The sequence below is a fragment of the Hemiscyllium ocellatum genome, chromosome 12 (genome assembly GCF_020745735.1).
Source record: "Hemiscyllium ocellatum isolate sHemOce1 chromosome 12, sHemOce1.pat.X.cur, whole genome shotgun sequence".
Taxonomy (NCBI): Eukaryota; Metazoa; Chordata; class Chondrichthyes; order Orectolobiformes; family Hemiscylliidae; genus Hemiscyllium; species Hemiscyllium ocellatum.
The window spans coordinates 64,027,105-64,039,596 of NC_083412.1; the positions used below are offsets into that span (position 1 = coordinate 64,027,105).

General features: G+C 39.2%; 1 protein-coding gene across 1 annotated transcript in view; it reads right to left on the bottom strand.

Moving 5' to 3' along the window:
- Positions 1-1,734: 1,734 nt before the first annotated feature.
- lrrc58b (leucine rich repeat containing 58b) overlaps positions 1,735-12,492 on the bottom strand; it is a 45,697-nt gene continuing 34,939 nt past the window's right edge. Inside the window, exons 2-4 of the mRNA XM_060833110.1 lie at positions 7,381-7,509; positions 5,794-6,071; positions 1,735-3,401 (exon numbers count right to left, since the gene is read on the bottom strand). Coding sequence (XP_060689093.1) covers positions 3,208-3,401; positions 5,794-6,071; positions 7,381-7,509 — 601 coding nt within the window. The 3' untranslated portion in view covers positions 1,735-3,207. The remainder of the gene's footprint in view (positions 3,402-5,793; positions 6,072-7,380; positions 7,510-12,492) is intronic.

The window sequence follows — 12,492 nt, forward strand, 5'->3', positions numbered from 1 at the left end:
TGGATGTTGATTCAGTTATGAGATTGGTAAAGGGTGAGTGTCAAGGGTAATGGTTAGATTTTCCCTTGCTAGAGATGTTCATTGTCTGACATTTGTATGGCTTGAGTGTTATTTGTCACTTTTCAGCCCAAGCCTTAATATTGTCCAGTTCTTGTTTCATTTGAAAACTGACTACTTCAGTATCTGAGAATTCACAAACGGTGCTGAATATTATGTAAACATATCCACTTCTGACCTTATGATGGAGGGAAGGTCATTGATGAAGCAGCTGAAGACAGATGAGCCGAGGACGCTTCCTTGAGGAAGTCCTGCAGAGATGTCCTGGAACTAAGATGATTAACTTCCAACAACCATAATCATCTTCCTTTGTGCCAGACAAGATTCCAACCAGCTGCCCCTAATTTTTTATTAACTCCAGTTTTTCTGGGGCTCCCTGATGCCACATATTGTTAAATGTGATCTTGGTGTAAAGGGCTGTCACTCTCACCTCTGGAATCTAATTCCTTTGTCCATGTTTGGACAAAGTCTGTAATAAAGGATCGGTGCTGAGTGACCCTGGCAGAACAAAATGGCATGACTGAGCAGATTATTGTAAAGCAAGTGCAGCTTGTTAGCATTATTGATCATCCCTCCAATCACTGTAATGATTAGAAGTAGATTGAAAGCCTTTTGTTTACAGATTACACCTGAGTAATTTTTCACATCGTTGGTTAGATGCCAATGTTGTAGCCACAGTGGACCAGTTTGGCTAGAGCAGCAAATTCTGGAATATAAAGCTTTAGTGCTATTTCCAGTACGTTGTCATCGCCTATATCCTTTGCAGCATCCATTGAGGCAATGGCCATTCATATGTGAATTTAGTAAATTATCAACAACAAAACATCTTGGTGCGCAACCAGCAAACCCTCAAAAATGTGCTCAGAGTAAATAGCATTTCCCACTGGGAGTTCCAAATTATAGGGAGTAAAAAACACCTCCTGATGAAGGGCTTATGCTCGAAACGTCGAATTCTCTATTCCTGAGATGCTGCCTAACCTGCTGTGCTTTGACCAGCAACACATTTGCAGTTCCAAATTATAGGACTAACCTTCAAAAACAAAAAGTGCTGGACTCTATTATTCATGGTATACCATAAGGTTACATCAAGAAATAAAACCTGAAAAGATTAAAAGGAGTAATGAGTTATTGAAAAGATTGTGTGTTTTGATTAAAACTTGTGAAGATTTTGGACAACAGCCATTTCCCCCAGAGGTCAAGTGGATTGGCAAATAGGGCTAACCATCCACATGTGGCAGGCAGCAGTTCAGACTCAAAGAGCTATTGAAAAGGAGGCTAATTGGGATTTTCTAGTTTGTTTTTGGGTCACTGTAGGTGTCAGAACTGGCGTCCACATGGCATACCAATAGACCAGACCACGAGGAAAGCAAATAGGCCTTCCCTGCCTGCCCAGGTGGAACAACAACTGCAAACTCTCCTGTAGAGAGGATTCTCCTCCATATTGTTTTCTAAATACATGGCATCAAGCGTGCAAAAGCTAATTTTCAAAGTTAATTCTTGAAAATGTAAGAGAGAGCTCCTTGTATTGCATCTCATACCGCATTCAAGCTGAAAAGTTCTCGGATAGGCCTTCCACTTTCAAAATACCCTCAGAGGCACTGTGCTCAGAAGCCTACAAGGGAAATCCTTCTCCGATGTTCAAAAATTAAAAAATCACTCAAGTCATTTATGTAGACATCTAGTTAATTATTTTGTTTATTGTTCTGTATTTTGAACCAAACAGAATAAATGAATTTATGATAAACACAGTTTTGAACTCTTAAAATTCTCGGTGCCTTGTACCTTCAGCATTTTATTGAAGGTTTCATCATTCCAAAATTTCCATCTATTAGGTTTACATAGTTTCCATTGAAATGAAGTTGGCTTTTATCCCATTTGTATCATGTAGCTCAGAGGAATTCTGTCACTTTATCCCATTCTTTCTTATCAACATTTAAATGATAGCATAATAATAATGAAACACTAGTGTAGATAGAGACAAGGGCAGAAGCCCCTTACACCTCTTCCACACCAGCCTATCTCCCTCCAACTCATTTCAACTGCACTGGATGAAACGAAAGCAAAATTTAAAGAAGAAAGCTCAGAACACTTCAAACAAACTTCAGTAATTTACCAGAAGTTACACAAAAAGAGTTACTTAAGTCACAGCAAAAGGACGTTCTTCCAATTCTATTGGTGTGATGGAAAGTTATTAGGCTGGCAGACTTGTTAAAAACATCAATGTAACTTAATGAAACTGTAAAACATTCCTGCTATTTGTAACCTACCTAAACTACAAAAATACCCAAATGCTTTCAAATACCAATATGAATAATAAATCTTATGAACAGAAGTTTAAATCTGAATAATGACCACAGTCTAATACCTTCTAAGCAGTTTGTGGTTGTGTAAGGATATCCTTTCAAATCTTTGTTGCAGATGATTACTTACTTTCTTTATCAGATTCCCAGTTATTCCATTTCTAACTTGGTTTCTACCCTTTTATTTTAATTTGTTACGTTCAGTGTCACAGCTCTGAACAAAAAACTAACTGACAAAATGAGATTGAAATGGGGTCTGTCACTCAAAATAGTCAAGTCCCTTTCTGCAATTATAAATTGCTACTGAAGTCCATAGCAGGCAGTTTCTCAACTGGAATTCTCAGTCAGCATGATGCAACAATTAAAAGCAGAAAACTTGACTCCCACTATTTCATCCTATCTGTCAATCCTGCTGAGTATATTTTAACTTCAGAGGCAGGATCCGCTATATTAAAAAAAAAACTTGTCTCACCAAATGCAAACACTAGATTACTAAACATGTAATCTTCAGTTTGAAAGGCATTACACATTAACGCATTTAAAAAGAATGGTTATTCAAAATAGCTCTTCCACAACCAATATTAATGAATACCAGAACATTTCACAGATACTGGCATAAAAATATAGTGCTTGTGTACAAATATTTTAGAGTTCATGATAATACTAAAGATTATGAACACTGTATAATCCATTATACCACAAAGCTGATGTAAAGGTTTGAACATTATCATAATAGCAATAATGACGATTGTGGTCAACAAAACCTAGTATGTTGCTTTAGATAAGTTCAAGTGTTCCAGGACTACAGTGATCCAGTCTTTACAGTGGATTTGTTTATTTTCATAAACATTTAACCAAGGAGCACTTTCTGCATCCGGTGCTGTGGAATGTTGAATTCATCTTCTGAGTCGCAGTCACTCTGTGAATTTGAGCTACAAGGCGAGAAGCATTGTGGAGAGCACAGGTAGTGCATTAGTGGGAGGCGGTATTTGCCACAGAAGTCGACAAACTTGATATGACGAACACAAGAGTCAAAGTAAACTCCTAGGAAGCAGGAATAAAAATCATAGAACACTTGAAATCAAACAAAATGCTTACTTTTCCCACTCCCCCACTTTCTTCTTTACCCAGTGCTATCTGTAAAATCTAAGTTGTAAAATACTACATGATCACAGAGAATACTACCCTGAAACAAACTGACTTGAGACTCATTACTTCAATCTTATCTTTTACATCACATATTCAAAAGATACTAAAGCAAATGACCAAAAGATCACAATCTGAGTGGGAACAATACTCCTAGAGAAACACATTAAAAGTTCCCGTGATTGAAACAATGCAATATCTTTACAATGAACCAACAATTCTTGGAGCTTTTATTTGAAACGTTAATAAAGTAATTTGGCTGATTGTGTAGCTCCTGTTTGCTGGGCAGTGAATGACATGCATTAGATATTTACCAAATGTTGAGACCAAACATACCAGGAGATCCCTTAACTCCTCAACCAGCAAACTAGTGGGATATATGTGGCTTGTGCCCCAGTGAATAAGCATGGTTTTTGGAAGTCCAAGAGGAACTTTCAAAGACATTGACTGGACAACATAAGGTTCACATACTTGAGCTGTTGATTTATTTCAGGATCTAAAGGCTCTTGTGAATGCCAACTTCAACTTGGCCCTGTTTTCCAGGGCTGCACTGAGACAGCAAAGAGCATTTCAGTCTTTCATGATGGTTGAAAACAAAGCACCAATAAATCGATAATGCATGGAACTTTTGCAAAGGGTCAAAGCTGTATTCCTGCAATGTTTAGGATCCCTTATGGAATCATAGAATGACTACAGCACAGGAGGTCACCATTTGCGTCCATGCAGTTCTCTGAAAGAGTATGTTAGCTGGTCGCACTCATCTGCTTTTGTTGCATGTCCTTGCATGTTCCTTCTCTATTCCACTCCAGATCCTAAGTATTCACTTCAAAGGTTTTTCACATTGCCTTAACTATATGCAATAGAAAGGCCTATGTCGTTCTCACGTATGGTGTATATGGTAACAAGGGAATTTGGGAAAATGAAATGAATGAGGTGGAGCTTTGGTCTATGCCAGTGACACTTTGATTAGAAGTCACCTTTTAAGCACATAAATCTTTTGCCAGAACCTTCTTTTCAAGGTTTTGATTAAATTTTAGCTCCTTCATCGTACTGACTGTTAAAAACTAATGATGAACCAGAGGTCTGGGAACATAAGAACATAGGAATAGGAGTCGGCTGTTCAGCCCTGCTCATTGAAATATTTGAAAATCTTTTACTCACCCTATTCCCATAACCCTTACGTCACTGGTCATAAGAAATCTATTAATCTCTACTTTAAAACATACTCAAAGACTGAGCCTCTACTGCCCTCTGTAGTAGAGAACTCATTAGGTTCACAACCCACTAAAGTAACACAATTTCCTATCTCAGACCTAAGCAGCAGCTCCCTTAGTTTCGGCTCCAAACCGGGGGGGAAATATGTTTCCAGCCTCTATATATAAACATTTTCTACTGAAGTATTTCATTTCCGAACACTGGCTTTATTTTTTTCTATGTCTCTGAGCCTTAGTCACCCAAACTAGTGGGAATAGTTTCTATACTTGCCTGGTTCTCATAATATCCTGAAAACTTTGATCAAATTATCCCTTTGAAATTCCAGGGAGTACAACCCTAGTGTAACACCTCCTTATAACTCAATCCTTGAACAGCAAGTATCATGCACTTGATGGGCATTTGAAGTGCCAAAATCTACAGGGCAACAAACCAAGGCTTTTTTGGCTGGCAGAGATATGATGGGGCTGAGTAGCCTCCTCCTGTGCAATAAAGTTTCTGTGCTTCTATTTTTAGTTGAAGATTTTCAAGGTGATAGTAAAGAAAATGCATACTACACTTAAATACTGCTGCCTGTGCTGGACAGAGAGTAGGCAGTCATTTCATTTATAGATATTTACTAATTAGTCTGTTCAGAGATATTACCATACACCTTTGGAGCAGGCAGGATTTGAACATAGGCCTTCTGGATCAGATTTACATTCTGCCAATTTTCATCCCAACAAGCAAACAGATTAATAAATGCTAAATATTATAATCAAAATCAAGTTCAATAGGTGACTGCTCCTCCTTTGTTCTGAGACAGCAGTCAACATACAATAGGAACAGGGACAAGTCATTCAGCTTCCCTAGACCAGTTATCCCATCATGTTTGATCTATATCTCAGCTCAATATTTGTTCAATAATTATAACTGAACTGCTGTTTTGGGCTTTTTGGGGCGGGGGGGGGCATGGTGGGAGAGGAGAAGCACAAGGACATTGTGCTAATGGGAACAAAGTTATTGTGTGAAGAGGTGCTTGCAGACAGCAAATTGCGGATTGAATACCTGATTAAAGACTAAATCATCACTTTCTTACCTGCACACTTGGGATTTGGGCATTTGCTGGCTGAATCCAAGTAGGAGACCAAGTTCCCAGGCATGTCTTTCAGTGAATAGCTTAAATTACGGGATTTCACAATGCGGCCAGCTAGCTCAAGTAAAGATGGTGGATTATAGAGGAGGTCTTTTACAAATCGCACGACAAGTGGGTTGCCACGTAGACTGAGTTCCTGTAGATGGACCAGGTTGAGAATCTCTCGAGGAAGATATGTAAGTAGGTTATTGTGAAGACTCAGTGACCGTAGTGAGTTCAACCTGAAACATACAAAGGTAACAGTGCAGCTAACAGTTTACAGAGATGGGTAATAAAAGGCTTTTCATAGAGAACTGAAGGGGAAACATTTCTATGATTTATTAATTTAAAAGGGGCCTGTTAGCTCAGGTGGCTGGATGGATGGCTAGAATGCAATTCAGAATAACAGTGTGGGTTTGATTCCCATTCTGACCAGCGGTAGATGTAGGTTGACCTGCCACCTTCTCCTACCCCTTAGAGAGGGAGGAGCAGTGGTAAACAACTACTGACAAAAGCTGAAACTGTGTTGCTGGAAAAACGTAGCAGGTGAGGCAGCATCCGAGCAGGAGAATCGACATTTCGGGCCCTTCTTCAGTTGTCAGCAACTGACAAAAAACTGCCAGAAACAGCCGAGGCTGAAGCAGAATCAGACAATAAGCCAAGCACCTACCCTCAAATAGAAACCATATTAATGAATGAATTAAATAAACCAACAATAAATGAAAGCTGCAAACTGCACAGATGGAGTTTAATTTAGATAAATGCGAGGTGCTGCACCTTGGAAAGGCAAATCACAGTAGGACTTACACACTTAATGGTAAGGTCCTGGGGAGTGTTGCTGAACAAAGAGACCTTGGGAGTGCAGGTTCATAATTTCTTGAAAGTGGAGTCATGGGTAGATGGGATAGAGAAGGCGGCATTTGGTATGCTTTCCTTTACTGGTCAGAGCATTGAGTATAGGAGTTGGGAGGTCATGTTGCAACTGTACAGGCCACTTTTGGAATATTGTGTGCAATTCTGGTCTCCATCCTATCGGAAGACTGTGGTGAAACTTGAGAAAGGATTTACAAGGATGTTGTCAGGGGTGGGTGGTTTGAGCTATCGGAGAGCCTGAACAGGCTGGGGCTGTTTTCCCTGGAGCATCGGAGGATGAGAGGTGACCTTATAGAGGCTTATAATCATGAGGAGCTTGAATAGAGTAAATAGACAAGGACTTTTCCCTGGGAAAGATTTAAAAGGAAGCTAAGGGGCAACATTTTCATGCAGAGGGTAGTGAGAGTATGGAATGAGCTGCCAGAGAAAGTGATGGAGGGCTGGTACAATTACAGCATTTAAAAAGGCATGTGGATGGTTATATGAATGGGAAGGGTTTAGAGGGATATGGGCCACGTGCTGGCAAATGGGACTAGATTAGTTTAGGATATCTGGTCAGCATGGACAAGTTGGACCAACAAGTTCTATTTCTGTGCTGTACATTTCTATGACGACTATCTACAACTTCCTACATTGTAGCGACATTTTTACTTTCAGCAAGGGTCTTGGTTCACTTACTGTGCAAGCTGTGGTGGAAGGCCCTGGATTCGATTGTCACACAGCCCCAGATAGCTAAGGTATGGCAGGTTAGCTAGTTCTGGAGGGATCGATATGATTCCATTCCCACCTAGATACAAGAGCTCTAAGCTGTAGAAAGGACAGAAGAAAGTTAACTATTATTATGGCTTTATACACAAGACTGGGTAAACACTTATTGTTTTTCCACTTGTTGAAAAATGTTTATTGCCCATAAATTTAAAAAAAGTCGAAACTTGCTTGTAAAAATTCACAGAGGGACTCGGTCCATTCAATTTGATGATGAGCTGCTTAGGGGGTTAGACTATACTGCCTCCCAATGCAGGAGTCCTAATTTTGTCCAACAATCTCTTGATTGACTCCTTATTAATGCCTTTTGAAAGTACAATATATATTACACAGATTCCCTCTTATCTCTTGTCTAATTACAGACCCAAAAGTAGTTGTTAATAATGTTACAACACAGCAATGAGCCCCTCTGTTAATTAAACTATACACCTAGAAAAGCTCATCTCGCCTTGTAATCTGTTAAAATATGAATGACAGAATTCTCAAATTCCACTATTTAAAGAAAATATCAATTTATTCTTAAACTCTAAAAGTGAACATTAAACAACAGCTATTCACAATTCCAACCACCCCTTTCTCTTAACTGTTTATTATTCACCTCTAACTCTAATAACATACCGTTATAATAAAACCACTTTTTAAAATTGCATTAACTTAATTTCAAAACCACACAGTGGCTGTCACCTGCGGTGCCTGTCTTCTTCCGGCTGAAGATCTCCCGGGATCATTGTCTTGTTTTTACTGAGAATGGTACTTTTGATTGAGAGAGAGCCAAAAGATTGAAACACACTCAATGACAGTTACTCTGACTTTCAAAATGCTGCCTTTTTAAAAAAAAATCCTCCCAACATCAGAGAATCTCCTTGAATTTATGGTTTTGCCAAAACTGAACCAAATTCAGTTGGGCTTTAGTATCCAGGGGCATAATTTAAACTGATTGACAACAATTTGAATTTAACCAAAACAGCAGCCAACTCAGCTGTCTATTTCACAGGCAAATGTAACACAAGTTCAATTTTCCAGTACACAGACTGCTAGGTGCCCGTAAGCTCTTAAAGCAAAAGTGTTCACTCGCTCAAAGTTACAGTACACACCTTCAACTTCATAACAATAGATTTCCCTTCTATAGATCTATGTTGACTACTTAATCATATTATGATTTTATAATTGCCCTTTTATAAGCATGCCTAATAATAGATATGGGCACTTTCCTTACTGCTGGTGTTAACTGAATGGCCTACAGAATCAAGTCTTGTCTCTCATGCCTTTCTTAAATAGCGCGATTGTTTGCTATTTTCCATTCATTTGAAACTGTTTTAGAATCTAAGAAATTCTGGGACATCAATGATAATTTACTGATTTTCATTGCCTCCTCATTTAAAACCAGAGGATGCAGGTCATCAGGTCCAGAGATTTGTCATTTAATCTTTTTGCTATATCGATTTCAAATACCCCATTCTTGTTAGATCCTTCGGTCACCAATATTTCCTAAATTTTGTGTCTTCTATTACAAAAACAGATACAAATATTTGATTAAATGGTTCTTCCCTATTACAATGTTACATGTCTCCACCCCTAAATGAGCCATGTTTACTTTTACTAATCGTTTCCTATTTATATACGTGTAGTAACATTTATGATCCATGTTATGCCTTTGCATAAAATAGTCTACTCTTCATTTTTCTTTCCTGTTCAGTATCTTGGTCTTCTGTTATTAAATTTCAAACAAACATTCTGTCAAGCCTCAGACTTACTATCCTTTTTGGCAGCACTGTAGGCCAGTTCACACGATGGAAATTACATTTTTTTTTAATACTAGCTATTGCTTGATCATCATCATATCTTTTTATGAAGTTTTTCTATTTATCTTAGCCATCTCACTCCTCATACTAATACAGTTCACCTATTTAAGACCAGGCAACTTTAAATAATTTTGCTATTTAAAAATTTTGAAAGGCTTTCAATGTCAGCAATGAAATATTTTTATTCCCCCTCAATCTTTCTTCAGGCCTGAAGGCAGTGATGTATGCAGGTCTGGTTACAGGGAACCTCAACTCTCCATTGATCTCACACAAGTCTAAACAATGAATGTTACTTTATATCATAGAGATCCTGATAGTCTCACTCAATAACTACACGAGTGTAGTATTTAGCAGGGATTACTGCACCAGGATTCTATTTATTGCTGGCAGAAATTTTGATCTAACTCAATATATCTGGAAGTGATATTGTACAACATTAATGAAGAAATGGAACTATTTATAGTCTGTCCAACATGGTAGGCTCATGTAATGTAGCAAGCATGAAGAACAATGATTTGATTAGATTAGATTACTTACAGTGTGGAAACAGGCCCTTCGGCCCAACAAGTCCACGCCAACCCGCCGAAGCGCAATCCACCCAGACCCATTCCCCTACATTTACCCCTTCGCCTAACACTACGGGCAAATTTAGCATGGCCGATTCATCTAACCTGCACATTTTTTGGACTGTGGGAGGAAACCGGAGCATCCGGAGGAAACCCACGCAGAAATGGGGAGAATGTGCAAACTCCACACAGTCAGTCAATCACCTGAGGCGGGAAATGAACCCAGGTCTCTGGTGCTGTGAGGCAGCAGTGCTAACTGCTGTGCCACCGTGCCACCCACTCACAGCAGATGTAAAAACAGATATCTGGTGGACAAGAAGTATCAGTGTTCTTTCTCACTTTTACAAACATGAAGAACTGATGATTAGTAAATGAAAAGCTATTTTATCTCAGCCAGCTGGAAGATTCTAAAAAGAGAAAAATCTCAATCAAATCCTTAGTGACGTTAGATTTACAGCACAATCCTGACCCAACCTTACCAATGGCCAGCACAAAACTGACCCAGCCTCAACAATTAAAAGACAGAAAACTCACTCAATAGTTTTAATGAAAGTAGATACAAGATCACAATTACAACTTACCAAGTCTCTACAACAGCACCTTCCAAATCTGATACTCGCTTCCCTCTGGAAGGAAGAGGGCAGCAGGTACATGGAAACTTCAATTGTAACACAGAGTGAATGTCCTGGAGCCTCATTCTGAACAGCACCGTGGGTACACCACAGGGAGTGCTGTCGTTTAAGTACACACCTCATCACCATCTTCTCAAAGGCAATTAACGTTGGGCAATAAATGCTGGCTTTGCCAACAATGTTTGCATCTCAGGAATAAATCAAAAATCATCGTCAAGGCATCACCCTGGCAGCAAGAGGCTGTGAAGATGGTGGTAACTTCAAACATTTTCCCATATTCACAGTTCAGCGAACTGCAACCCAGCCTGCTAGCAATGGGAGCTGTTGATAAAAACCCACAGTCTCAAAGTCCAAGGCATCTCCAAGTTACAAACACGTTTATAGTTTTGCTTGTTCTTTTTAAATATAGATTTCAAGGTCATTTAAAACTGTTAAAACAAGAACAAACCTCAGACACCACATTTAGAAGGGACAATCCTGACATCTCTAACACAAAGAACTCTCACCAAAATGGAATCAATTTTTGTTAATCAAATTAAATAACCACCTATGCACTCACACAACATCCAGGATTTGGAGGTCACATTTTCAATGCTCCATGCTAATAAGTATTCAATGATTAAAGTTTCCTGGTAACCACAGTGTCGACAGTTTCCATTTCACAATTTAAACATCAACTTGTGTTACACATACAAATTTAAAAATCACACAACACCAGGTTATAGTCCAACAGACTTCTCTTGAAGCACTAGGCAAGTCAAACAGTCAGGGCAGGTAGGGACAAAGCAGAGAACAAAGTAGGACTGATACATTAAACTGCATTTAAGAGGCTGAACAGGAAAGGCAGATGAACTCAAGGCATGGTTGAGAACATGGGTCTGGGATATCATAGCAATTGCAGAAACATGGCTCAGGGATGGGCAGGACTGACAGCTTAATGTTCCAGGATACAAATGCTATAGGAAGGACAGAAAAGGGAGGCAGGACATGAGGGGGAGTGGAGTTTTTTTTTATATAAGGGATAGCATTACAGCTGAAGGAGGATATTCCCAGAAGTACATCCAGGGAAGTTATTTGGGTGGAACTGAGAAATACGAAAGGGATGATCACCTTATTGGGATTGTATTTTGGACCCCCTAATAGTCAGAGCGAAATTGAGAAACAAATTTGTAAGGAGATCTCAGTTATCTGTAAGAATAATAGGGTGGTTATGATAGGGGATTTTAACTTTCCAAACAAACTGGGGCTGCCATAGTGTTAAGGGTTTAGATAGGGAGGAATTTGTTAAGTGCGTACAAGACAATTTTCTGATTCAGTATATGGATGTACCTACTAGAGAAGGTGCAAAACTTGACCTACTCTTGGGAAGTGAGGCAGGGCAGCTTACGGAGATGTCAGTCAGGGAGCACTTTGGGCCAGCGACCATAATTCTATTTGTTTTAGAATAGTGATGGAAAAGGATAGACCAGATCTAGAAGTTGAAGTTCTACATTGGAGAAAGGCCAATTTTGACGATATTAGGCAAGAACATTTGAAAGCTGATTGAGGGCAGATGTTCGTAGGTAAAGGGATGGCTGGAAAATGGGAAGCCTTCAGAAATGAGATAACGAGAATCCAGAGAAAGTATATTCCTGTCAGGGTGAAAGGAAAGGCAGGCAGATATAGGGAATGCTGGATGACTAAAGAAATTGAGGGTTTGGTTAAGAAAAATAAGGAAGCATATGTAAAGGTATAGACAGGATAGATAGAGTGAATCCTTAGAAGAGTATAAAAGGAAGAAGGAGTATTCTGGATTAGTGGTGCTGGAAAAGCACAGCAGTTCAGGCAGCATCCGAGGAGCAGGAAAATCGACATTTCGGGCAAAAGCCTTTCATCAGGAATATTCCTGATGAAGGGCTTTTGCCCGAAACATCGATTTTACTACTCCTCGGATGCTGCCTGAACTGCTGTGCTTTTCCAGCACCACTAATCCAGAATCTGGTTTCCAGCATCTGCAGTCATTGTTTTTAACCTGAAAGGAGTATA